We start from the raw sequence: 25,764 nt of genomic DNA on the forward strand, positions 1-25,764 counted from the left end.
AGACCTTCCTTAATTTTTTGTTCCATATAAGATGGCAATTTTGGAACATTGCTGCTGCGTGGTGTGTGCATATAGGCGACAGTGATGAACTGGACCACCCACTGCAGCAGCAAAACAAGGGTTTGTAGAGGGCCTTAAGTTGATTTAAGGGGAAGAAAAATATGAATATTTCCTGCTCTTTAGAATTTATGGAGCAGGATTCACTGTGGCTAGAAGTAATTTTGAATGTGCTTTTCCAAGCTGCTGCCCCATCCTCCCTTGAAATACTGGTATGTTCTGATGAGTAGACTTGTCCCCAGAGGTCCATTTCTTAGAGAAGTGATAATTAAAGAGGTTAGAAAAGCATGTAAGGTTCTATTCTATTTAAAGAAAGTTTCTGGCTTGCTCCTTCAATCTCGTCAGAAATAATGCTCAATAAATAACTTAAGGCAATCCAGAGAGGTCCTGGGATATGTATTAGACACTTTACTAATTTCTCATAGGTTTAAACCAGTTGTTTTTTTAACTTAATTGGATGGAGAAGTAAGCTTCTAGCTTTGGTTACTTTTAAGAAGTTAAGGAAAGTTTACTCTCCAATTCTTCCTTCTCAGGTGTTCTCAATATTGACAGCCTATGGGAGCAACTCAACAACAAGGATAACAGCACATACACTAGAACAACTGCCCTTTTCTGTGCACCCCACTCTCTCCTGCCCTTTCTCCTCTTTGTTGTCCAAGGTCTTCCCATCCCTCCCTCCCACCTGATGTGGGAGCCCTCAGGCATTTCTGATTTAAAAGGCCCTGCAACTGGCAAGCTACATCTCCTACCTAGAATTAGCTCCTTCTTAACCTTTATAGAGCAGAGAGGATTGAGGAGAGAGGGAAAGATGTTCATAGACACACTGAAATTGCTGGAAAGTGTAGACTTGTTAGGAGATGCTTTGAGCCAGAAACTAAGGTCAAAGGCAGGCAAGTTTGTTTAGGCTGAGAGCAAAGAAAAAACATTCCACTCAGGAGCCCAGCTATGCAGGAGAAACGTTGCCTCTCGCCATGAAGGACGTGTTCAGGCCCAATAAGGATGACACTCCTCAGACAGGACATAGTGTTCTGAGTCAGAAAAAAGGGTAGAAAAGGTCATATCTGGCTCACTTCCATATGGGGATATACCTCTTCCCCTCTACATGCACACACATGCACTTTTATAACAAAAGGTGGGAATTTAGTTTACATAACTAGCAGATAAAAGGTACTAGTTAAGTGTTACCACTTAGTAGTGGACATTTAAGCAAATTATTATTTTAACTTAAGAAAGTGGTTGAAGTTAAAGAAAAAATAAATTATAGTAGAGGTGATATATGGGCATGACAACTGCTTGAAAGTAAAGTTCAAAGACCAAGTTTCCTGGACCTACAAAGCAATTTGTTACACTTAGGGGTGAAGCTATAGATCTCATGAGGTCAGAATTGATCAGGGAGCTGAAAACAAGTGTTGCTTGACTGAACTTAGCCAAGACTCTTATCTTAACCCACTCAGAGAGATATAAAAGGATAGGGCATTTGATCAAAGGATAACTATAAAAATGGAAAGCAGGAAATGACAGCAAAACTACCAAAAAACAATCAACAAACTATCAGTAGAAAGTAGATTAAGACAGTAGAGGTCTGGGCAATGGGGAGAAGAGAAGAAAAGACAGAGTGAGAGAGGGAACTGGCAGATGTTATAAATGTTAACCACGTTCCCTTGAACTTGGAGAGCCCCAAGCTTTCTAATGGATAATGCAATCTTGGGACTTCCCGGAAAATATGTGTCCGTGAGATTCCAGTGCATTTTTACATCATTCCTAAATTCTGCCATAACAAGTTTCTGGTTGACACCATGACTAAATACAGTTATTTCTGAATACATGTCACTCTGTTGTCCATGGATCTTAAAACAAAGTGGTGTCCTCATTTCACCAATGGTTGAGCTCAGGAAGCAATGTCAACTTTGGGACCATATAGGCTGAAAGGCAGAAATCCTCCAAATAAAAACCCCATGTCGTTATTCCAGAGACCCTCTTTCAGTGTGAGCCACTGAGGCTCAGCACCAGTTTGGTCGGTTACCATGGGAAGGGAACAGCCCATCAGGAGGTTAAGCATCTACTGTGTGAGAGACAGGACCTCAGCCTTTACCTCATCTCTTCACCACAGCGCTAGAAGGCAAGAATCTCATTACCTATCACCTCCACTTAATTTCTTCAGAACAGGAAACTTTTTTTAGAAAGCAGGTAATATCATTTGTTCAGAAATCTTCACTGACATTAGGGTTTAAGCCCACATGGTCTGGCTACAGAATTCAAACCCTGAGCCAACAGATAACATTGTTGCTGTCCTGGAACAAACTTTGATAAGGGTAGGGTAAGAAAGGAAAGGAGAATGGTGAAAAGTGAAAGAATAATGGAGAGTGTAATGGCGTGGCAGGCCACTGGAAAATTATGTCTATACTTGAAACATTCAAGTACGCAGTTGATGGGAACTAGGAGCAGGGAGGGAGGGAGAACAAGAAAAAGGGAGAGGGAGAGGGAGGGTGACAAAGAGATAACTAGAATTTTTACATTTTAACTTAAAGAGGAAGGTTAAGTAAAACTAAATTGGAAAGGAAAGCCAAACTACGTAAGAAAAAAGTAAATACAATAAATATATAAATATATATATTAATTATATACCTTTATAAGGCAGGTCTCTAAATCTCTTAAAATGTTGTAAGGTAAATTGGGGTGGTCTGGTTTCCTCACCCAGAAGTCTGGGCAAGTAAGGGAAGCAGTTTCCCATAACTTTAAGAATGGGCCTTATAAGTAGTGTTTTCATAGCCTTGAGACTGGGTCTGATACACTGTTCCCATAGCCTTGAGTGGGCTCATATGCATAGTATGAAGCTCTGTTGCATAATATCTATTGGCATCCCACTGGCTTTGTCTTCTAGTGTTTAAGGGGTTAGGGGCTCCCTGCTGGGAGACATGCCAATAGACATGCAGTATGACACACAGGGAGCATACAGGGGGACACACAGCTTGCAGCATGCATGGATCACCCACCCTTGAATAAATGCATGTCAGACATCCCAACAGCTCTGTGAATATTCTTCCATCTGCCCGAATTCCGTGAACCTGTCTGGCCTTGAACAGTCGCAACACAAATGTCTACCTGAGGTCTGCCCTAGAACTTGATATTTCACTTCAAACTAGAACCACTCACATAAACGATCAGCCTCATCCACTAATTACTCTCACATCCACATATGGCCTTTGAGTCTGACCCTGGGTTCTTTTGAGATCTTGTCAGTGTTAACTTGAATGAAGTGATGACATGTTAATGATTAACAGCAGGTTTTCTATACCCATATGTGCATGCACACACACAGAATTTTTCTAGTCATGTCTATTTGATAACTTCCATGTACTTCATTATTTCATAGAAGAAAATTGTGCTTTCTGTTGTTAGTTGAAATTAAATTTAAAAAACACAGGTGCTGATACAGTTATGGTTGCTACTGTACTGTCATCCTAACTGCCTCAATAATTAGACACCAAGGTTAAATCCTCAAGTATTCTGGAGAATTCCAATCATGAGTTCCAGAGAGAAATCTCAAAATGGTTAGCTTGAACCATTGCAGATATGCTTGGAAAAGTAAGAAGCCATGAATGTATCTTTTTTCCTTCTTTAAAGTGAAACACAGGTTATCACACAAATTAGTGACTGTATCTGATCCCATCTCCCCTTTCCTGATACTCTCAATTACAGAAATTTGTAACTGAGATTGTTTGGCAATGCCTGGTTCCTCTTCTGGTTGGGTGGGTTACTCCAGGTCTTAGTGAAGAGAAGCAAACTTGTAAATGAATTGCTCTGGAATTTATGTCTGACTTATGCATTTTCTTTTATTTATTTCATTTTTGCATTGAAAACATTACATTTCTGTTTCCTTATAGAGTAGTGTATCAAGAGCCTGTGTATGGCAATAAATTGCTGCAGGTATGAAATTCTGACTGGTGGAAAAACTCATCACTCTGGTTGTGGGTTTGCTGTGAAATCCTACTAACAAGACCATTCCAGGGAGGGAGGTGTTCTCTAACATAGAAAAAGGAAAGACTTAACTGAATTTTCCAGTTTTGATGTGAATTCTTCTAGAATAGAGATGATCATCCTCAAATCTCCCCTCTTTGCTAGATCATGAGTGTATCAAAATAGGTGTCTGGCTTGGCTGTAAATTTCTTAAAATGCATCTGGATTCAATTAAAATAAATTTAGTGAAAAAGAATTTTAGGGTTTCACTGAACCAACTGACTAAGAAAAGTTGTGGTTGGCTCTAGGAGTCAACTGGAATGTTTAATGAAAAAAACCTCTTATGTATCTAGCATTGAGGGTCAACATAGCTAATATATCTTTTCCTGGCTTCATTGTAGATTCTTATAAATCTATTCTTATAAATTTAGTACACCTATTGCTATAGCTTCCAAACCTGCTCCTCACTCCCGAGGCAACCCCCAAATGAACAAATGTGCAGGAAGAAAAGGAGCCACACCTCTGTTGGAGTGTAGTTGGTTGAGTCTTCAAATTTGGTTTAATGCCAACATTAAAACTGTCAATTAAAATGAGAGAATAAAATACTAGGATGATCCATGGGAGTTTTATTACATGGGTTTCCCCATAACCTGCAATTATCATTTTTATTTGGTATTAAGTCAATTAAGAAAGTACATTTTTTACTGTGAAAATTAATCATTTTAATAAGAACTCCACTATGAAAAAAGGGGTACTTGAACCTAAGAGAGGACAAAATAATTAAAATTCCTGAGATGAACTTTTATTTTCACATTTCAAGAAAACTTGCCATACTTCAAAAAGAGCTAAATGTTTAATGCAGATAAATTAGAGAGTAATGATTTTTATCTAAGGTTTTTATTTTGCAAATGTTCTTGTAAATGTTTTCATAAATAAAATATTGAGGTAATTATATTATACCAGTCTACCTGTTTTGCAAAAAGTGAGCTCCTTGAGTATTCTCAGAGGGGATGGGACCTCTATCTGTGATCAAGCCCATTACTACTCTACTAAAGGGAAACACACAGCCCCACCCACCTTATTGTCCCACCAGCACACACAGGTTTCACCTATTTCATAAGCAATTCACAATTTGGATATTAGAATATCTTCCAGAAGCATGTTCTAAAGTTAACAAGGTAATTTCCTTTGTAAAACTATTCAATGCTTTGCAATGCAATGGAGATCTACAGTGCTCATCAGTATTGCCATAGGAAGTTCCACAAATGGAGTAACCACTTTCATTTTGTTTTAATTCAGCATTTCCCAATTCTATCTGGTCCAGGTACATTTCCTTTCCCTGCAGCTATTAGTATCCCAGCAGCACACTTTTGAAAATGCTTTATTGGAACATCATTAGAGATTCTTAATCAGTAACTTCTCCCAGTAGACCTCCAGGAGTCTCACTAACATAGGAAATGTTTCAGACCCGGACATGCCAGTACCTTAGGTGACCACATCTCATGGTGGTGGCAAGGCTGAGGGAGCAATTCATGATGGCCATGTTAAATTTGTATTTCATATAAGGTCACATTTATATTTTGCTGCTGCTTGTCATGTAAAATATGAGTAGGGAGTATAGAACTACTATGTCATGCTGCTGGTCAACCCTTTCCCTTGGTTTGGGAGTGGGAAAAATCTATCTGTCAAGGATGCATTTTTGTCCCCAAGAGCTGGAAGGACTGGTTTTAACATGGACATGGTTTGATTACAGCCAATAGAAGTGAGCACTCCTTTTTCAGACATTACTACAGAAGCTTGCAGAACCTCTGGCTATGCTCAGGGAACTGCAAAATATGGAGCAATAAAATTGATTACAATTACCTGTTAGACAGGCAAATTAAAGCAATTTGTATTTTTTTTATCATTTTCCAGTATATGCACACATACACTGAGTTAAATACACAACTCTGTTATTCCCCTAATATGGCTTTCAAACAGAAGACAAATAACACAAGAAGAATTCAATATAAGAGGTGGGGCTTGAAAAAACCAATTATCTTCTGGAGGGCAGGCCCCTTCAAGTACAGGCTTCCCCCTCTATGTGAGTGTTCTAGGAACCCATCTATATCAGTGTAGCAGCTGGTGTTGTGAGAGGCTGCGTTTGGCCTCGGTGAATTTTTTTGAAGACTCCTTCAAAGCATTTCCTTATTTCCTGATGGGTAATTTACAAGTACACCTGCCTACACTATAGGTGTTCAGCAGTTTTTGACCCAAACTGTCATGACCCCTGTGCCCCACCCTCCCTATTCACCCAATCTTGTCCTGAGCCACCTTTTCTGTTTCCCCTGATGAAAAAGTCCTCAAAGAAGGGGAGAAACAAAAAAACTGCAGAAACACTAAAACAGATCAAAATTTGAGCAGTGGAAATAATGCCTTAATAGGTGTATTGCATCAAGTGGAAAAGTTGTCAAAGGTGATGAAGGTGACTGAAGTTTATACATGTAAGAATAAACACACAATTTTTTATTTAAAAAATCTGGGTTTTGGGTGGCCCTCCTTTATATAGATATGTAGGTATTAGGCCCCTCACCCTTTTCCACCCAATTGTTACTGACTTCAGGGGTCACATAGACCTGGACTCCAGTCGGGTAGCCACCAGCCCCATCTGGCTATTTACATTTAAATTCAAATGCACTCAAATTCAATAAATTAAAATTTTATTTTGTGTGCCAGCCATATTTCAAGTGCTCAATAGTCTCTTAGGACAAGTGGCTACCATACTGGACAGCACAGATAGAGAACATTTCTGTCATCACCAGGTGACCAACTGGACAGCAAGAAGATCACCAAACAAAGAAAAAAGTCTTTCCATTAGCTCCACAAAGTTTAGCAAACAGTTGCCTTCAGTCTTGAATTGGGAATGCTTATAAACAAATTCCTAATTAACAAAGAAAAGTGTCAGGGCATTGACCCCTTATGCCTGTCTTTCATGGAAACACATGCCTATATTCTCTAAATGGCCAAGTCATATGCAAATATGTAGAGGATGGGTCCTTCTCAAAGCTGCATAGATGAGCACATCTGTTATTCGGATGGGTCTCAGGTGTACACATGTCCATTTTAAGTTCATACAATAAATATTGACCTAACAGAAAGTGAGGTTTATTTTAGTTATCTTCTGTTTGCACTCCTACAATTATTCCCACTAATTAAGCTTGCTAACGAATTTCAATTGATGAAACTACTGCAGAAGTTGGGGGAGACATACGGAGTTCAAACAAAGAGGGTTTGCAGGTGGGACATTGATAAAAGTCTTTGCTGGGACCAAATTCACAGTCACCAAATCATGATTAATTGACATGGCACTTGATGCAAATATCTTGGCAGTAATCTCTTTTTTAAAAAAACTCTGGGCATAAGAGACAGAAATCATGCACGCAGAGAAAACTTTTCTCCACTCAAAGCTTTCAGCTGGTTGTAGCTAATGCCTCCTAGCTAGTCAGCTAGCCACTTCCCAGCTCATCCCTGCCTCATTAATTGTACTATACATACCTGCATACCTGTGTCTTTCTGGATGCATCAAGGAAGCCAAGGAGATGGACAAGCAGATGAAAAGTATGGCTTCAGAAATCTGGTGACCTATTTTTTCTTCAGCCCATCAGTCTGTATCTGAGCTTGTCACTGGTATGACAAGTGCTTTGGTTTCACAACTCCTTGGCACATTTAATGAGTTTTCCCCATCCCTAATTAGAGAACATGATGTTTGGAACAACAGGTGGTGTCTGGCTAAGACCTCTTTTTAAAAAAAACTTTCACATTGTTTTTCAAGGGAGACTTAACAAAAACTGGCTCCAAATTATTACTGATTATCTGTCAGGATGTCTTGGATATGTCTTCCCCAGAACTGATCCAAAGAGCAAACTTGTTTAAAGATAAACTAGCTTTGTAGAATTGCTGTGTATATGATGCCAAATTTACTATGAAGGTTAGCTGTGGGTGGTAGAAGGTAGAAATAAATTACTGAGAGCAGTTTAATCTACACTGTGAAAGATAAGCTTTGGAGCTTCACCATTCATCTATCTTCTATCCTACTACTTGATTTTTTCCTAAAGGATATGGAGCCAAATATAAAAAACTCCTATATTCTCAGTTCTATACATAGATACCCTCTGACACACCCATGATTTCACTATTAGGTACCCTCTGACACAGTAGCCTGTCTTGAATTGCCCCTTTTCAGTGGAGGTGAGAACCTTTCCCTCAGAGGACTATGGAACTCTAAGTTCTAATTAGAACATGAATGGTCCCTGTGTTATCAGTGGAGACTGGATCCTGTTTGTTAATTGTGCTGAGATCATTCTACAGTGGTTGATGTATCGCTTTGGCCAGCTGAGCAAGAAGCTCTGTTATTTTCACAGTTTGATAATCAATGCTCCACTGAACACAATTCCTTTCAAATATGCCCATTTGCTTGTCCTCTGCTTAATTGAACAACTGCAATTACTGGTACATACAACTAAATGTTAATTATTTTTTCAGATTCTTCCCTCTCTTAATGATTTTATTTACAAATTGGAATAGTTTATCATATTTTCCACCCTAAATCCTCCATCTGAATCAGTGTGGTATCTTTAGCCAAAAAAGACAGAATTTTTAAGAATTTGCCATTTCTTTTTAAAATAATTAATTTAAGATGCAGAAAGCTAGACAGTTTTATTTAATTGCTTTCCTGGTTAAACAACTATTATGTAAGAAGTTACTAATAAACTTTCAGTGTAAGGGTTTTAAAAAATAAATAAATGTAAAAATGAGACATTAGCTTGACCTGTATTGGATTTTAAAGGGAGTAATCAAAGACTGAATAAAATGTAAGTTAATAGCTAATAAGTAAAAGTAAAGAGTAATCAGTTTTGAAAATCTGGAAAGTTCAGCAAAGTATCGAGTGTTTAAATAATTCCCCATAATTTTCCCCACCCCAAGACAATCACTGTTAATACTTAGATACGTGACCTTCAAAGGGGATCTGGGTTCTTTCTCCCTTGGGAATATGCTTACACCTGCTAACCTTTAATATCTAGCTGGGGTTGGTATTCAATCCCCTATCTCTCTGGTGTGTTTTGTACTTCTTCTTTGATACTAAGCTTTTATTAACCTCCACTTTAGATTGCTAGATTCGGGTAACTTATGTGGTCTCACAATCAGGCGTCCCTGAGTTGGCTCCTTGGCATTCCTAAGTTCCATGTCTCCTTGTGTTTTAGGGTGGCTATGCTGCATACCGCTACGCCCAGCCTACCCCTGCCACTGCAGCTGCCTACAGTGACAGGTAAGGGTCTTCCTTTTTGCACTTGACAGCTACTTGGAAATTAGCTGGTGGGAGACAAGATTCTTGTCCACTCTTGATGTAAATGCATGGCAGCTACATAGGCAGCATCCACGAAGTTAGCTCCCATGGTGACACTGAAAAGAAGGTCATGCAGAGAAAGGGTAACACATATGTCCAGTTTGTTCTAACCTGTTGCCCTCTTTGCTAAGAAACAAAGAAAATGATATGTTTTTGTTTGTGTGTAGATCTCTTAATCCTTGTGACAGCACACCTTGCATGTACACATGGACACTTGTGGTCTTTTATGGAAGACCGTGGTCTCATCCAACTCATAGGAAGAAAGCTAGAAGATGATCCTGCAGGTTTACCTTGAATTCAAGGACCCCATTTCCCCTTTTTACAACTTTTTACAACCAGGAAATCACTTTTTAATCCATAATAAAGGAATGAGAAGGTGTATCTGGCATTCCCAAGGAGATTTGTTCTTTTCACAATGTCCAATTTTGATCCTTCTAAGATAAGCCAACTTCTATTTGTAAGGCACATCACACATTAAGACTGGCAGTGGAAGGGACAGAGTGGGTTTAAGCAATGCAGAAGTCAGAGTGGATGGCGGGGGTTGGGGTGGGTGGTTGGAAGAGCTCTATGAACAATTGCCCAGGCTTAACAGATGACTTGGTTCCTGAAATGGCTAGCCACAGCTATTTCTGTTTAGGTGCCTTGAAAAAAGAAAGTGTGTGTTTCCATACTGAATGCAACTCGTTGGCTCTGTTTTCTGAGGACATAAATGTGAATGTTCAGATGCTCTGCATGCTCAAATGTCATTGAGGGTGCTTATTTTGGATAATGAATTATAATTTAAAACTATGTTTCATGAATAAAGCAGTGATGATAACAATTTGCATGTGTGGCTGAGGCATGCTGGGTCAGACAGGTAAGCAAGGAGATGTGTTGGATCCTGAATGAGAAGTGTCAGCAGCCACTGGTCCTCCTACCTGGCCTGTTGTGACGTAGTTCCTATCTTGGTTTGCTGTGGTATGCTTTCTCTGCAGTTCCATTCCATTTCTCACAAGATGTGTTGTTAGCTCACTGTAGCTACAGAATTCTTCTCAAGTATAATAAAGCAAAATACATTGCTGAACCCTAAAAGCTGCACTTTGAAAACTCCATGAGTAAACTTGTAATAAATGGCTTTTTGGCAAGATAGAGCTGAGAGCTACTGTTTGGTTGTATGCAGGTATTATTACTATATTCTTATAAACAACTATAACAAGGTCTCAAGGCTGGAGGGAGCCTCTAAAGAAATCCAAATAATTGTCAAGATTCAGTTCTAAATATATAAGTTATGCAGTTACCCAATAATCTACTGTGAAGGTATGAAATATGTGAGTTTCTATTTTCAGTACACTTTGACCATCTTGAAATACTCAAGATCATTCTACAAATGAAAAGGCGAATCCTACTAAATCCTGCTCACAGAAAATTCACAAAGTATTCATTGTAATGTGGTTTATCAATAATCCTTAATTATTTTATGAAAATATGTCTAGATGCTAAATTCTCAAATATCCACTTTGTGTATATTTTTAATCATAGTAACTTTAGCCTGCTATATAATTATGAGAATCTTAAGCAGATATATTTTTTGGATTTATATGTTGCTTCTCAGTATAAGTATATCTACCCCCAATGTAAAAACGAGGTTAATTACAAAAATATAATTTAAATTGCTTTCTTCAATCAGACCAATATAGACATTTGGAAAAAAAACGAATAATGTTTAACCCTATTCTTAGATAGAGTTACTTGAGGGCCTGGCCATCTCCATTTGCATTCATCTAAAAATTAAGTTAAAAGTTTGTTACATTTAGGGGTACCATATATGCAAATATATGTATAAAATATATTATTTTAATAATATTAAGATTTTAATTGGCAACATGTCCTACTGAAAAATTGCCCTTATTTTTGTATTGTTAAATTTTGAATAACTGCAATTCCCACTTGAGTGTGATAGTTTCACACTAAAGAAACCAACTAAATATACTCTTGTCCATGTAATTGGCCTCTGGCTGTTTATTAAAGAAATGTGTACATTAGGTTTTCTTGGTTGCTATGGGAATTGATTATCAGCCCTATATAACTTTATTATAAACAAGATACTTGCCACATATGGAAATATTGCATTGAGGTAAGTGCAGTAATAGATAAATTACCAGAAAGCAATCTTTAAAATGATATTTCTGGTTTGATTTATAAAGTATATATATGAAAAGATGGTCCTTCCTTTTACTTTTAGGAAGCAGAAAAAAGAAGGAAGACCCTTTTTTTTTAGAAGACACATATTTGAGGGAAAAGGTGAAATTATCAGAATAGCTTTTGAATTTAGATTGAAGATGCCAAATATCTAGAATTTATCCTAAGGCAGTTGTGTAATATTTTATTTTTTACATAATAACAGTGTAATATCCAATAGTGTTAAATTCTTAGTTTTTGTTCTCAGAAGGATAAAAAGAAAAACTTCTTCACTCAAAGACACTCTTCCAACATAGGAAGTGAAATCAGCAGCAGAGAGAATATTTAGGTGACATCCATGGTTGTCAACCTGATCAAAAGAGAAACTGCAATATCCCCTGTCATAATGAACCACTCTTCACATGTCTTGAAAGTAACAGAAGTTTGGTGTCCCCAGTTGGTAGAATTTTACCTTTTATCAGCACAAATTAAGATCTCATCAAATTAGGGATTCAGAGACCTTTGGGAAATGTTGAACTCAGATAACCTCAGGATTGCCCAGAAGGTCCTTGATGGGCAACTTGGAACTCTTTGCCCATCCTTTTCATGGTTAAATTATCCCATGCTGATTATCTGGGAGCACTCTGAGAGCTCCTGAATGCTGATGTCCAGAATGAAGACCATCTGGTGTGGGCAGATATTTTCCCAAAAGACCTGACTGATTAGGTAATTTTATAGTCTCTTTTCATGTATTTATGGAAGTAGGTAAACATCTTTTCTTGGCATTTAGGAAACATTTGGTAAGCACTTGACCTCACCAAATCTTTATTTTTAATCTCACTTTAATTTATGAAAAGCCAACTGTCCAAACTCTCAAAGGAGGTTGTTTTCTGAGCTTGAACCAATGAAAGCATGGCAGTGGGGCCGATGGTCATCTGGTCATTGCATGCCACCTGGTGTTGCTGATGTGTCCGTGATGCGTTCTGGATTTGACAGGTCCATCATCACATTAGCTCAATGAATGGCTTGCTTGAATTAAGCCTGGGGGCAGGCTTCTCTTTATGGATTGGCTCTTGGTTTTCTTGTGTATAATGACTTGATGGTTGTTGCATCTTTGGGTGCCCAAACTAGAAGGTGGGGAGGACGATGGAGATTCACTGTTCAATGAATGATGCCACAAATATTTGGGGAAATACATATAGTATGTACATAGCTTGGATGAAAATGTTATCTCTCCAGAAAGGCAGACATATGTCACGCTTGTCCTGCTTGCTGACATTCTAACATCTAACAACCAGTGCATGAGAATATTCTTCCACATTAAGACAGAAGGGAATTAGATGCAGACCAGCTCAAGAAGAAAGTAATACAAAGCTGTTCACTCAGAAAGTTTATAATGATCCCATTGTACTGACAGTTACCAGGGACCATTTCTTCTCTCATGTCAGATGTATTTCCTTTAAAATCCCAGAAAGTTAGCAGCTTTATACATATGGCCCTGGCAGCACAGATGACCCTAGGCTGAGCAAAAGAGACAAGAAGCAACTGGGCTTTTTTTACCTTCTACCCCACTTTGTTTGTTTGTGTCTTAAGACCTTAAAGTTTTATTGGCAGTATTAGACTGTACCATATGAAATTGCTATTTTGTATGACAAACATGGTGGAATAATGGCAATTTCATGTAGCTCAACTTAATAGACATCTAATTAAAATGTCATAAAGTCAATTATCTTGCTCTTTGCATTTGAAATATAAATGTATACCCATGCATACATCTGTACATTGACATATATACATATGTAACATACATATACATGTCTGTGCTTTAGGACCTTGGGAAGGACTCATTAGACTATCTAGGTAAATCTAGATAGGAGGTCATGACTGGTGAAATTCAGGTAGTAGTCATAAGCTACATGCTACAACATTATTTAATTCTTATAACCTATGAAAAAAAGGTTCTATTTAAGAGAGAAATACAGGGTCTGGCAGAAGTAAGGCCTGCCTGAGTGTGGTTGGTAAGGTAATAATTTATAGTTTTAATTTGAAATTTTCACCTAAAATGTCATATGGTATGCTTGAGTGTGATGTTACAGAATTACATGCTTATGGTTTTGTGATATAAGATTTTGTAATAAAAAAGGGGTGTTATTTGTGCCTGACCCTGTAGATTACCTGTTCTTTTTTAAAACTCAATAAGGATAACTAGGCATTTCTTTGGGGTCATGGAGAAGCTGGTCTACCTACTATTTAAAATTATATAGGTGATAGAGGTATGTAGATACTACATACATGCATACATACATGAGTGGATAGATAAATGGATAGATAGAAAAATAGATGGATGGAGAGGTAGATAATAGATAAATTGGTACACAGATATATAGGTGGTCAGGTGGATGAACAGAAAGAAGGAAGGAAGGGAAGAAGGGAGGAAGGAAGGAAGGAAGGAAGGAAGGAAGGAAGGAAGGAAGGAAGGAAGGAAGGGGAACAAATAGCAAAAGATTATATCTCTATATTTTTATAATATTTTATCACAAGCTTAACTACAGGAAATAGAATTAAAGCTATATGTACAACATAAATTCAATCTGAACTGAACAAGTAAAAGGATTTGAGTTTATTTTCTTGAGTACAGGCTACTCCCTCCATATTTGAGAACTTTTTACTTCCTGAATTCAGGTTAAGTTATAGAGAGAAGCAATCATTAAAATAAGGCTGATGATTGCATTTAAAATAATATATCATTTAATTTGGAGTACTTATCAAATGATATAGACTAAAAATTAAGAGATTGTCAGCCTATAAAGCATCTGAGTATCATGAATAGAAAATGTAATTCACTATTTTCCAGAGATTTTTTTTTAAATTCACTATTTTATTCACTATTCACTATTTTTTGTACAAAGGGTAATTTTAAAAATATTATTGTGTTCAGGGACTTAACGATTTTGCTTTTTCTTATTATGGGGCAGAATACAGAAAGCTTTATCTGTGGATAATATGTCTGCCCTTAATGAGGGCAGACAATGCAAAAAAGACAAAGGAGAGAATTCTCATTGTTTTACCCATTCCTCTTATGTAAACCAAGTTCCATAGGGTTGAAACTATTTCTGTCAGAAAGCAGTAGCAAGTCACCTATTCTCTGTAATATGTGCAAGGAGAGATCTCAAGATCTTCTCCCTGTGCTTTGTCTGAAGCACTGTCTCCCAAGACTACTTCAAATACCTGATGACTGCCTCTGATGACATATCACTGGTTTCCCAGGACAGGAAAAGAACACAGACCATGTAAATGGCTGTGAACTCATCTGGGAGTGGTCAGGCTTTATCCAGGCTTCTTGCTTATATGCTGTTAAAAATAGCTTTTTGTTTATTTGTTTTTAAATGAAATGATGACAACAGCAAATGGTACCTTTTTTTTTCTTATCCAGTTTTGTTTTTACTATTCTTACTTGGCAAAATAAGGGTTGGCAACTTGATGGTAACCTCTCTATTTTATTTAAATTTTCCATCTTTTTTTGAGAAGTCAGTGTTGAAAAAACAGAGTGATAACATTGTAAAACTGGGTGATACCAAGGATGATATTCTCAGATAAACAAGAAACTGAGGGCTTAGTTTATGGAGCTTCAGAGAGGATAGAAGCATATTCTGTGCTATCTCCCCAAATGAGACAAGGGTCCAAAGCAAGAGGAAGCCATTTGGAATTCAGATCATAACCAAAACTTGGCAGCAAATAGTAGATACTATTCTGCACCTTCTTTGATAGTGAATTATTGAAGTTGTTGTTCATTTGAGTTTTTAATCTTTTCTGCTGTTTTCACTCATCCTGATGAACTTACCTGGGTTCAGCAATTTTAAAAAAGATACTCTGCTAACTTATAATAGGAAGGAGAAGAAATGAGTCATTAATGTCTTTATTTATGTTCTTTTGTAGCCCAGTGCCTAGAAAAATGCATCCAGTTTTTTATTAGAGCACTGGGTTAACATATATACATATATTTATATAATAGTATATATAATACTTGAGTATATAACATATTCCTAATTTTATTTATATTCTTATTCTTTTTTAGTTTAAAGTTCACTCAAGGAGAGAAAGTGAAGCTAATTATTCTAGACAGCTTGAGGATAACTAGAAAGAAATGCATATTGTTTGTGAGTTTTCCATTATAAGATGAAAATAAATTTCTTTAATATAATTTTCAGTATACATGACAGTGCTCCTGTTAGTGTTCATTAGGTAGAAAAAGAGGACTTTATTATTTGCACAGTGGATTAAGACTTCCTGAAGTACCACACCAGGAGGTGAAGTTTGATGTAGTAGATGAACCAAACGTTGATTCAAATCATCTCTCTGTAATACGGATAACAATATTATGATGATAGCAATAATACCAATGGCTGTTCATGGAGTCCTTAAGAGGTGACAGATACTGTTCTAAGTGCTTTACAAATACAGTGTCATTGAGCCTACACACCAACCCTGTAAGATTGATGTAGTCACCTCCATTTTACAGATGGGGAAGGCAAGCTTGGAAAAGTTGAATGAGTTGACCAGCTCAGCTTGAAAGTTTAAGTCTAAGCCCTTAATCACTAGACTCTTTTACATCTTAATAGAGCAACCTTGAGAAGTAATTTTCTTGCAGTAGGGATCACCTCATCTGTCATAGTGTGTTGACTCCTCCTTACTGAGTGGTTTGGAAGTTTTCAGGCAATATTTATGAAATCTCCAGCACATTAAAGACAATGTGTAACATGTTCTTGTTTTTACTTTTACATATTTCCATAAGATAGTCAATTAAGATCTTTAACTCTGGAGATCAAGAATAAGCTTTGAGAAAACCAAAAATATCTAGGTTAGTCCAACTTCACCTGAATCTCTAAAACTCCAGGTTTTGAACCTGTTATTTATTTAATAGTTTTTGAAGTCATTCAAAGAATTCAGGTAGAATAGTGACCAAACCTACTCAATTAAGTGTGGTATAGACAAGCCTTTTTAAATATAAGAGTTAGGGTTATATGCAAACCTAATACTTTTTAATCCACTGAGTTCCAGGAATATGTATATTTGTTTTTTGTTTTTACTTTGTTTTCATTTTTGCTTTGTTTTTGTCTTTTTAAAAATATTTTATTTATTTATTTTTAGAGAGAGGGGGAGGGAAGGAGAAAGAGTGGGAGAGAAACATCAATGTGTGGTTGCCTCTCAATGTGGCCCCCACTGGGGACCTGGCCTGCAACCCAGGCATGTGCCCTGATTGGGAATTGAACCAGTGACCCTTTGGTTCACAGCCCACACTCAATCCACTGAGCTACACCAGCCAGGGCTGTTTTTGTTTTTTTTTATGGAAAAAAATTTAGAGGGTTGGGTGGTAGAGGCTACATAAGCCTTTTAATTTATCAGTTCTAAGTTTGGATTTTGGTATGTCAAGCTTTTTTTTTAAAGTGAGCAGTCTTATATTATCTTTCCTACCACTCTTTCTTTCTTTTTGCCATGTAGATTTCTATTTTGAAGTTAATTTTTGGGGTGTCTCTTGTGTATCAGGTACTATTTAAAACATTGGATCATGCAACCTAATGAGGTAAGCTGTAGAATTAGGATGACAATAGGAGTGATTATCCAGAATGGGACACCTGGGACATAGAAGGGGTGTACTGTTCATAACCCCAGGACAACAAGCTTCAACTAGGATTGTCCAAGGACAGCCAGAAGTGGGTCCAAACAGGGTGATTTGTGTTCTGGGAAGTCTGATAACTGGGCTTCTAATCCAATGTTTATTAGTTCAGGTCCTGGCTGTTTCTACCTCCTTCTACTTTTGTTACAAAGTCAGGGCAAAAGTACATTTTCACCTTCAAATAGTCATAACTAAGATATGACTTAATGATTAAAAAGTAAGTTGGATTCCATGCTGTCAAAGCACCAATAATGTATTTATTTCCCTATGGGTCAAATAGTTTCAACTGAGCATTCACCAAAAAATTACCATAACTGCAATAAGTATATTCTCTACCAACCTGCTCTGTATATTGGCAATGGTTTTATTTGATAACATTTGAGATCTAAAATAGTGAAGGAGGGAATGTATAGTTCTTGATAGCAGCATCAATGTCATTTTTGAAATATATGTTTATGGACACAAAGCTCTCAATGCTGAAAAGTAATATGGTTATTACAGATACATATATCCCCTGAGTTTCTCTTGGTTAAAATTTACAGACATGCACACATACATGTTAAAAGAAAAAGTGCCCAAGTTTTTTGTCAAGAAATAATTACCTTTGGCCCATAATCTACAATGGCTCCTGAACAACTGTTATGCACTATTGGATGAATATGTAACTGAAGCAGTTAAAAAAAAAAAGAACCAAGCCTGTAACAGTCAACAGACTGGACCAACAAGGAATTGGGGAGATATTAAAGAAAATTCCAAATGCAATAGACCAAAGCTGTCACTGCCATGTGGGTAGAGATTTTGCCTGTGACAAGACAAGATGTAACAACTCCTTTGGTCATGTCATGGCCTAATTACACATTTTCAGGTTGCAGATCATTGACTTGATAGGCCAAAGAAACACAAATAAGAACTATCTTTTAAGTAGAGGCATCAAGGTCTTTCAACTGTGAAGGCTTTAGAGGCAGGTGAGAAAGCCTGATGCTTCCTATAGGCAGGTGAGAAACCTGTGATAATATGTGCACAGAAGCCCAAGGGCATCTGGAAGTAGCATTTCCATCTCAAATAAAAAATTTTCCTCATAGAAGACAGTGTTCCAGTTAAATAGCAGGGGATATACACATGCCAGAATCTTACTTAGCTCTTGAAGCACCCTGAAGTTGACAAAAATTAAATTCACTCCACTTCTTTGCTTTTTGGCGGAAGGAGGTCACTGTATGATGTACTATAGACTCTATCTTTTAGGGTTAAGAGGGTACTTTTCACTAAAAATTTCTAGTACTGCCTTTAAAGATATCAAAGCAAGTTCTGACTATACTTACAAAGAGAACTTTTAATCCTTTTCCAGAAAAGCTGATTTCTATTCACATGTGGCCTCTGTTATTTCCATATTTGTATGTAATGCCTGCAAATGTATAGTCATTACATAGAAATAAATGACTTCTCAAGATTTTTCCCCCCCTGGTGTGGATCACAGTGATTGACTCCTCTGGCTTTTGATTCTCCTCAAAACCATAGTACATTTATTTCTAATTTAATTAATATAAAAAACATTTAAAAGAGGGATCACTATCAGAATTTAGGGAGATGGTAGTTTGGAACATGAGAGCTTAAGGAAGTCTCTGTAGGGAGTAACTAACTCATTAATTTTGTCATTGTTTCCTAGTTAATTCTTCCTGCACTGTGATGTGTGACTACATAGCTCAGTAGATTGTGGGTTGTTGAGACATAATCAAAGCCAAACACCCTTTTCCTTTAATTATCTTAATTATTTAGATGGGAGTGTTTTGGCCTGAGATTACAGAATTAGACCACATGTCTGATCACCTGCATCAGTGGTTCCCATTGCTTTAGTAGACCTGAAATACCTTTAGAAAGAAAACAAAGATTGCTGGATGTTTCTAGCATCCTCTCAAACCCTGTCTCTTTTCATGATCCAATATAGTAACTTGGAATTTCAGGTTGCATTACAAGATGATGGACTTGTTTTCTTCAGCATTTCTACTTCATGAGAGAGTTTACGGACTAACTCTATTAAGTAGAAGATGAGTCCAGGTGGGGAGTGCTGGGGGCACTTTGAAAATGTGTCTTCGTCAAAGTGAGCCTCACAGCTTTCTCAAAATAATGGTTACTCTCCTATTCTTTTAGTTGTTTTCCTCAATTTCTCTATCTCAAACTTAAAACAAAATAAGCTAACAGCATGGAAAAAACTGGTTACCTTACTCTGTTCTGAAATTTCAAGATTGGAGTGATCCATTTCAAGGGTCTTTAGAGGCTAGCTCTGCAAAATGTGGTTCCCAGGACAATAAAATTGGCTTCACCAGGAGTTTGTGAGAAGTGCAGAATCTCAAGTCCCACCCCAGTCCTACTGTATCAGAATCTGCACTTTCATGACCCCAGAGTGATTTGCATGATGTCTGAGAAGCAGCATCCTAGAGGGCAAGTTTCAGTTTTATCCCAGTATGCAGTAAATAATGTTGACTCTGGGTTCTTTCTCCATAAGCCATACAAAATGTAAGAGAATTTGTCTTTGTAAATTGTTGGATTGTAACCATCTACTCTGTACTCTCCCATTTTCAATGAGAAAATAAGAGTTGTCAGTGGTAAGGCATCCCTCACAATCTATTCTGTTGTGATTTTTTTCCTCAACTACTGTAAGGCCACAATTAATCATTTTATTTACCCCAAAGACCCATGGGTAATGAATGTGATTTCATGCTGATATTTTCTCATTGATTAATAGACTCATACTAATGTGAGCTGTACCCTGGAAATGTCCCTTTGATTTTTGTTCTCTTTTTGAGCCTCAGTTTTCTCATTGGCTAAATGTAGAGCATAATACCAGTTAGAATCAGAAAGAGATGAAAATGAACACTACTTTATAAACTAAGAGGTGTGGTGAAAATGCATAGGGTTATCAACAACTCAACTGCAAATTGACAGATGCTTTAGAATGTGTATTGTTTTTGAAAGCATTGACTATATAAGCAAAAGCAAAGGAATGAAATTCATTTAAAAGAGCACAAGTCATTTTTAGACAGGGCAGTGTCTAGGACCCACCCCAACACTAACATTGTGGACACAGGTGCCTCACTCGGAAGACCACAACTTATAATTGTCCCAATCATGATTTGAAGTGGGTATACATAATATAACTATTATACTCACTGTACCTCTTCTTTGATTAATGCATGCAATAACAAGTCTTTGCTATTTACCTACAGAATATGATCAGAGATTTAGATTTCGACTAGGTTCTAAACTTAGCATAGTTACTTACTACATGAGATATAGACAAGCTAATTGGCCTATTTCATCATACACTCTCTCATCTTTAATGGGGCTAACAAGTGACGCCTGCCTCTTTGGGTTGCTGGGAAAATTAATTGTGTTCACAAACAAAAAACTCCTTTAATAGCACCTGACACTAAATGGCACTCAGGATGTTATTACTAATATTATTATTATTATTATTATTGTTATTATTATTACTACTATCATTATCATTATTATTATTATTACTACTATTAAACTATGAGGGTATTTTTGTTTTATCTTGAGTCAAAATATGAATAATTTCCTACAGAAACAGATTTTCTGTGTTAGAATAATATTTTGACTATAGTTTTTTTGTTTTCAAATTTTGACTTCTACCCTAGAATATAAAAATATCTATACTTGACATTTCCTAAGAAAGTAGAACTTATGTTCTCACCACACATAAGAAAAGGTAACTATGTAAGGTGATGTATGTGTTAATTAGCTTGATCTGTGCTAATGGTTTTACAGTGTATACACCTTTTAAAAAGACATTGTGCAACCTAATTATATACAATTTTTATTTGTCAATCATAATTCAATAAAACTGGGGGGGGGGATAGGCTGGGCAAAAAGGTTCTGAAGGAAGAAGCAGCTAGGTCCCATGAGTTCAAATACCCTGTTCTGTTCATCTTTCCCCTGGATTTTTAATTTTCTTTTCCATCCACGGAGAAGCTCAAGCTATCAAGGACCATCAGCTTCATAGGAAAAATGGCCAATTCCCCCATTATATACCCAGTAAACACACCCCCCAAACCATCATGAATATATTTCTATAAAATCAGCCACACAAATAGTTACTGTTCAAAAAACCAAATCTGCCCATTGTTGCCCTTTTCCCACTGTGACTGGTAAGAAATCCAATGCCTGTGGTGGTAATGGGCTTGGCTGTCTGAATCCCCTGGGGATTAGTAAGGTGCTAGAACTTTGCACCATCACACTCACTTTATTTACACATCACTTCTAAGTGTGCCCAGACCTTTTCACTGTGTCCTGTCCACCCTCCAGAACCTCAGCCTGGGCACCCCATGCTTCTCCCCAGCCTCTATAACCATGGGACTCTTCACCCACCTGATGAATGTTGCTTCCCTAGAGAAGTACATAAGCTGTTCAGGGAATGTGCCAGATCCATTTCCAGCCCCATGTCAGATGCTTACTGTCATCAGGAGCACCTTCTGTGCTCTCCTCTGCTCATTCCAAACAACACAGAAAAGGGATTTTATTTTCCTGGAGGCCTCAGCCCACTTTTAAAATGAACTGTAACCTCAAAAGCCTTGTTATGTTTTGTGGCAAATTATGCTCTTGGCCAGTAGTTTATTGAACACAGGTTCACTACGAGAATTATAACAATTCCACAAGCCAGTGGCATATAGGATAATGTCTCTTAATAAGCTAAAAAAAAACACCAAATTCCAAGCCAATGATAGATTAATCACACTGTGTTTCAGGCAAGAGGAGATGGAAGAAATGATGTCCAAATGCAGTGGAGATGTACCTTTATATGAGCTTCAGTCTGTTGCCAGGGCAAATATAAAAGCCCCTTGTTGGTAGAGCATGTTGCTAGGGAACATGGGCACCAGCATTGACTGGCAAGTTGATCTCTTTTGAGGATCCACTGTATGATATTTCACTACTGCCAATAAAAGAGTCACCTTTAATAGTCATCCCCTAAAGGTCTTTAGAGAGCTATTTAGATCAGCAAAATATAGCTTTGTCCAGACCTAATACTCCTAGATAGTGCTCACAAACTTTTGGCATTTATAGTCTAAATGTCCTCTTGCCATAGTTAATTTTCCATGTGTTTTGTTTGATAATCCCCCAGTGACAAACCCCAGCAGCTGAGCTACTGCATGCTTTTTAGTGACAACAGATGAGATGATGACATTCTGACTCAGCTTGCTTTATTCTCATATCAAAACAACTTTACTCTTTCAAATAACTTCATTTTTGTTATAAACAAGTGGATTTGAAACCATATCGAACTAATATATAACAAGGATCTGTATTATTCCTGCCATAAAAGTATGGAAGCCCAGGACTTAAAAACACAAACATCCGGTCTCTTTGAATGGGGATAGAAGACTATTCTGCATGATTCCATGAAGTCTGAATAGATAGATGATAGATAGATAGATGATAGATGATAGATAGATGGCAGTATTGAAAATCTAAGAGGTACATGTGCTACTTTTCTTTCCATTTTCCAGATGGGGAACTGAGACCGAGAAAGGTGAAATGATTTTTCTAGTGGATCACAGTTTGTATGTGATAGGCCAGGCTTCTAGATTCACTTGTTAGTTCCCTTTCACTTTAGCTGAGAAAAAAAGTATAGTGGGAACTAGAAAGATTGTTCAATGTTGGAGAAACTAGTTTCAAAAGTGGACCTTTCTCAAGGCCTCCAGATAATCCAGATGCACTTGGATTGAAATGTCCAAAACCCAGAGATTTTTAGTGGAATATTCAAGTTGAAAACAGATTCACAACACTTATCTCCCTTTTTATTTACACATTTTTTTGTATGCGTTGGTAGCAAAAGGAACTGTGGCTAAATGAAATGTTTTTAAGTGTATGTTAGTACATTTAAAATGTAAAGGATCAGGACTGACCTTTACAGAAGATTCTGTAATGAATCTATTTGTTTATTTGTGTTTTGTTTGTTTACATCCCATCTCATTCTAAATTTGCCACAGCCTCTTGAAATACACATGGTACAATACTGGAAGATAAATAAAAGTAACGACAGAGCAGGGAAAACTATGAATCTGAATGGAATTTGTACAATTCTATAGTAGACTTTTAGAACTAAGTAGGGGAAGGTGGGTTAAAATACTAATCACAAGCCAAATAAGGTATCCTTTTTTAGGGGGTAAAATTGAAATACAAATTAGATTATGAGCTTCTGGACAGCCAAGCCCAATATAGGTAATCCACTGTGATTCAAAGGCTGTGAGTACGTCATCACCCTTAGAGTTATCTGGGTACTGGCATGTATGTAGCAGGCCCTAATGAACCTCCTGAGGACTGAGTGAATGACTTGACTCCAGCAATAAGAATTTTAATAAGAGTGCCTTATTTCTGCATTATATTTAACTATTCAGTAAACACTCATGGCTGGATTACATATGGCCCTTCCAGCAATAAGAATACCTGGTTATTGTGCACTTTCACCCTAATTGTATGTATCTAAATAGAAGCATAGTTATAAACATAATAATCATAAATGATATATTAAAGCATACATTATAATTATCAATCATTAAAATACTAGTAATTATAAACTGTAGAAATCAACACTATTGCAATTTAATTTAAAAATCAGAAGGCAACTATATTGTCTGCAAAGACAGGACACATATGTTCAAGAAATATTTTTGTACTGACAGGTGAGTTCTCAATGCTAGCCAACACATCAGGATCAATTGAGCAGCTTTGTGAGAATACCTGTGCATGGGAACTGCCCTCAAAGATTCTGACTTAAGTGATTGGGAAGTGAGCCTGGTCTTTGTTATTTTATTTTTTAAAAAACATTTAGCTTACTGTAGCAGGCATTCAGGGTTAAAAACCTCTGCCTTATAACCAATAAATGCCCCAGAACCTATAAATGGAAATAATCTTTGTCCCACTGCCATCTTGGGGCATCTTGGGTGCCATCGGCCAGACAGGAAAGACCAACGTCTCAGGCTATGGGGGTATGCCCTTAGATACCCTTGGAGCGCTTTAATCATGTGTGTGTGTGTGTGTGTGTGTGTGTGTGTGTTAGAACAGTATTCATACCATTGGACACAAAGAGAAAGTTGCTAAGAGTGATTGATACCAACCCCACACTTTTGTATACTAATGGTGGAATGACAGAACTAAGAGATCAAAGAAGTATAGATTATAGAATCTTTAACAGTGAAATTTAAAAACAGTATTATTTGATGGGAGAAATTTCTGATCTGGCCTCTCCCCCACCTCTGCCTTTGTAGAAGGTTAACCTGTATCTTGATATCTAGCTTCTCTCATCCCTTTCAACAGCAGTGGCTAGCTACTATTTTGACTCTTAGAATTTAGCTATGGGTGGATTTTCAAAGAAAGAAAATTGCAAGGATATGAGGTTTAACTAAAGAAGAAAAGCAGGATATAAGGATGACATGAAAGGTCACAGGGCTAACTTAAATGTAACATCAGCTGTGTCAGATCCAGACTCTAGGTAGCTGGTCTGTGAAAACAATAATAAAACATAATGAAGGCTGGTAATCGAATAAAAAGAGAGAAAGGTCATGGCCCATGCCATTCCACCATCCCACGGTGTTGTTAAGGCAGAATATAATTTTTCCTTTCAAACCTCAGTTATATCCAGATAGCCTCTTATTTTGTCTCAGAAGAACTAAAGATTCTGAACAGTAGTAGAAAGTTCCTCCATAGGATGTCACACCCCATTGTTGACTCAATACCCCCATGTAAGTAACCCTGAGCACAGTCTGAGAGTGAAGAAGAGTCGGGGTATTGAGCCAACTCATCTATGTTCAGATTTCTCCTCCACCATGAAACAGCTTGCTCATGTACCGTCAAGTACCATTCTATGCCTCCATTTCTTCATCTCTAAAGAAGGGGATAGTAAGAGGAGTTGTAAGAAAAATTAAATGAATTAATACATAGGCACAGCACTTGGCAAACTGCCTGACATGGATGAACGTTCCATGAATGTTAGTGGCTCTTTGGTTTTAACAATTCAAAGAGTTGAGACAACTATAGCATTCTCCCTTGTGGCCAGTAACTTATCATTTTATTATTATTGTTTTAAATTAGTAATCCTCCAATCTTCCACAAAGCTGCCCTGTGTCAGGCAGTCTTCCTGGGAAAGTTGGGCTTTTAAATGAAAATGAGAAAGAACTTGCAGGATATTTCTCAGCATGCATTCCCAAATTTCCCCATGGTAAGAATTACCTGGTGTAGCTCAGTAGATTGAGCACAGGCCTGTGAACCAAAAGATCGAGGTTCAATTCCCCGTCAGGTTACATGCCTGGGTTGCAGGCCAGTTCCCAGCAGGGGCCAGTTCCCAGCAGGAGATGCACCAGAAGCAATCATACATTGATATTTCTCTCCTTCTCTCCTTCCCTTCCCTTCTAAAGATAAATAAATAAAATTTTAAAAAAGAATTACTTGGAATCATGATTCCCTCCCAGGAGCACCAGTCACTTAGAAGAGTATGGATGGTATCCCCTGAAGCTGGCCAATA

At 37.3% G+C, this 25,764-nt stretch overlaps 1 protein-coding gene across 7 annotated transcripts in view; it reads left to right on the forward strand.

The window, feature by feature from the left end:
- The window catches only part of RBFOX1 (RNA binding fox-1 homolog 1), a 1,505,061-nt gene that overhangs the window by 1,460,123 nt on the left and 19,174 nt on the right, over positions 1-25,764 (forward strand). For 5 of the 7 annotated variants that reach the window (XM_053671753.1, XM_053671755.1, XM_053671757.1 and 2 more), the window contains 2 exons: positions 3,942-3,984; positions 9,255-9,319. In XM_053671753.1, the coding sequence (XP_053527728.1) occupies positions 3,942-3,984; positions 9,255-9,319 (108 nt within the window). Of the gene's footprint in view, positions 1-3,941; positions 3,985-9,254; positions 9,320-25,764 lie in introns of those variants that run through there. The other 2 variants (XM_053671758.1, XM_053671759.1) reach the window with 2 other exon arrangements.

This window comes from Artibeus jamaicensis, unplaced genomic scaffold (genome assembly GCF_021234435.1).
Source record: "Artibeus jamaicensis isolate MK-2021 breed Jamaican fruit bat unplaced genomic scaffold, CSHL_Jam_final contig_700, whole genome shotgun sequence".
Taxonomy (NCBI): Eukaryota; Metazoa; Chordata; class Mammalia; order Chiroptera; family Phyllostomidae; genus Artibeus; species Artibeus jamaicensis.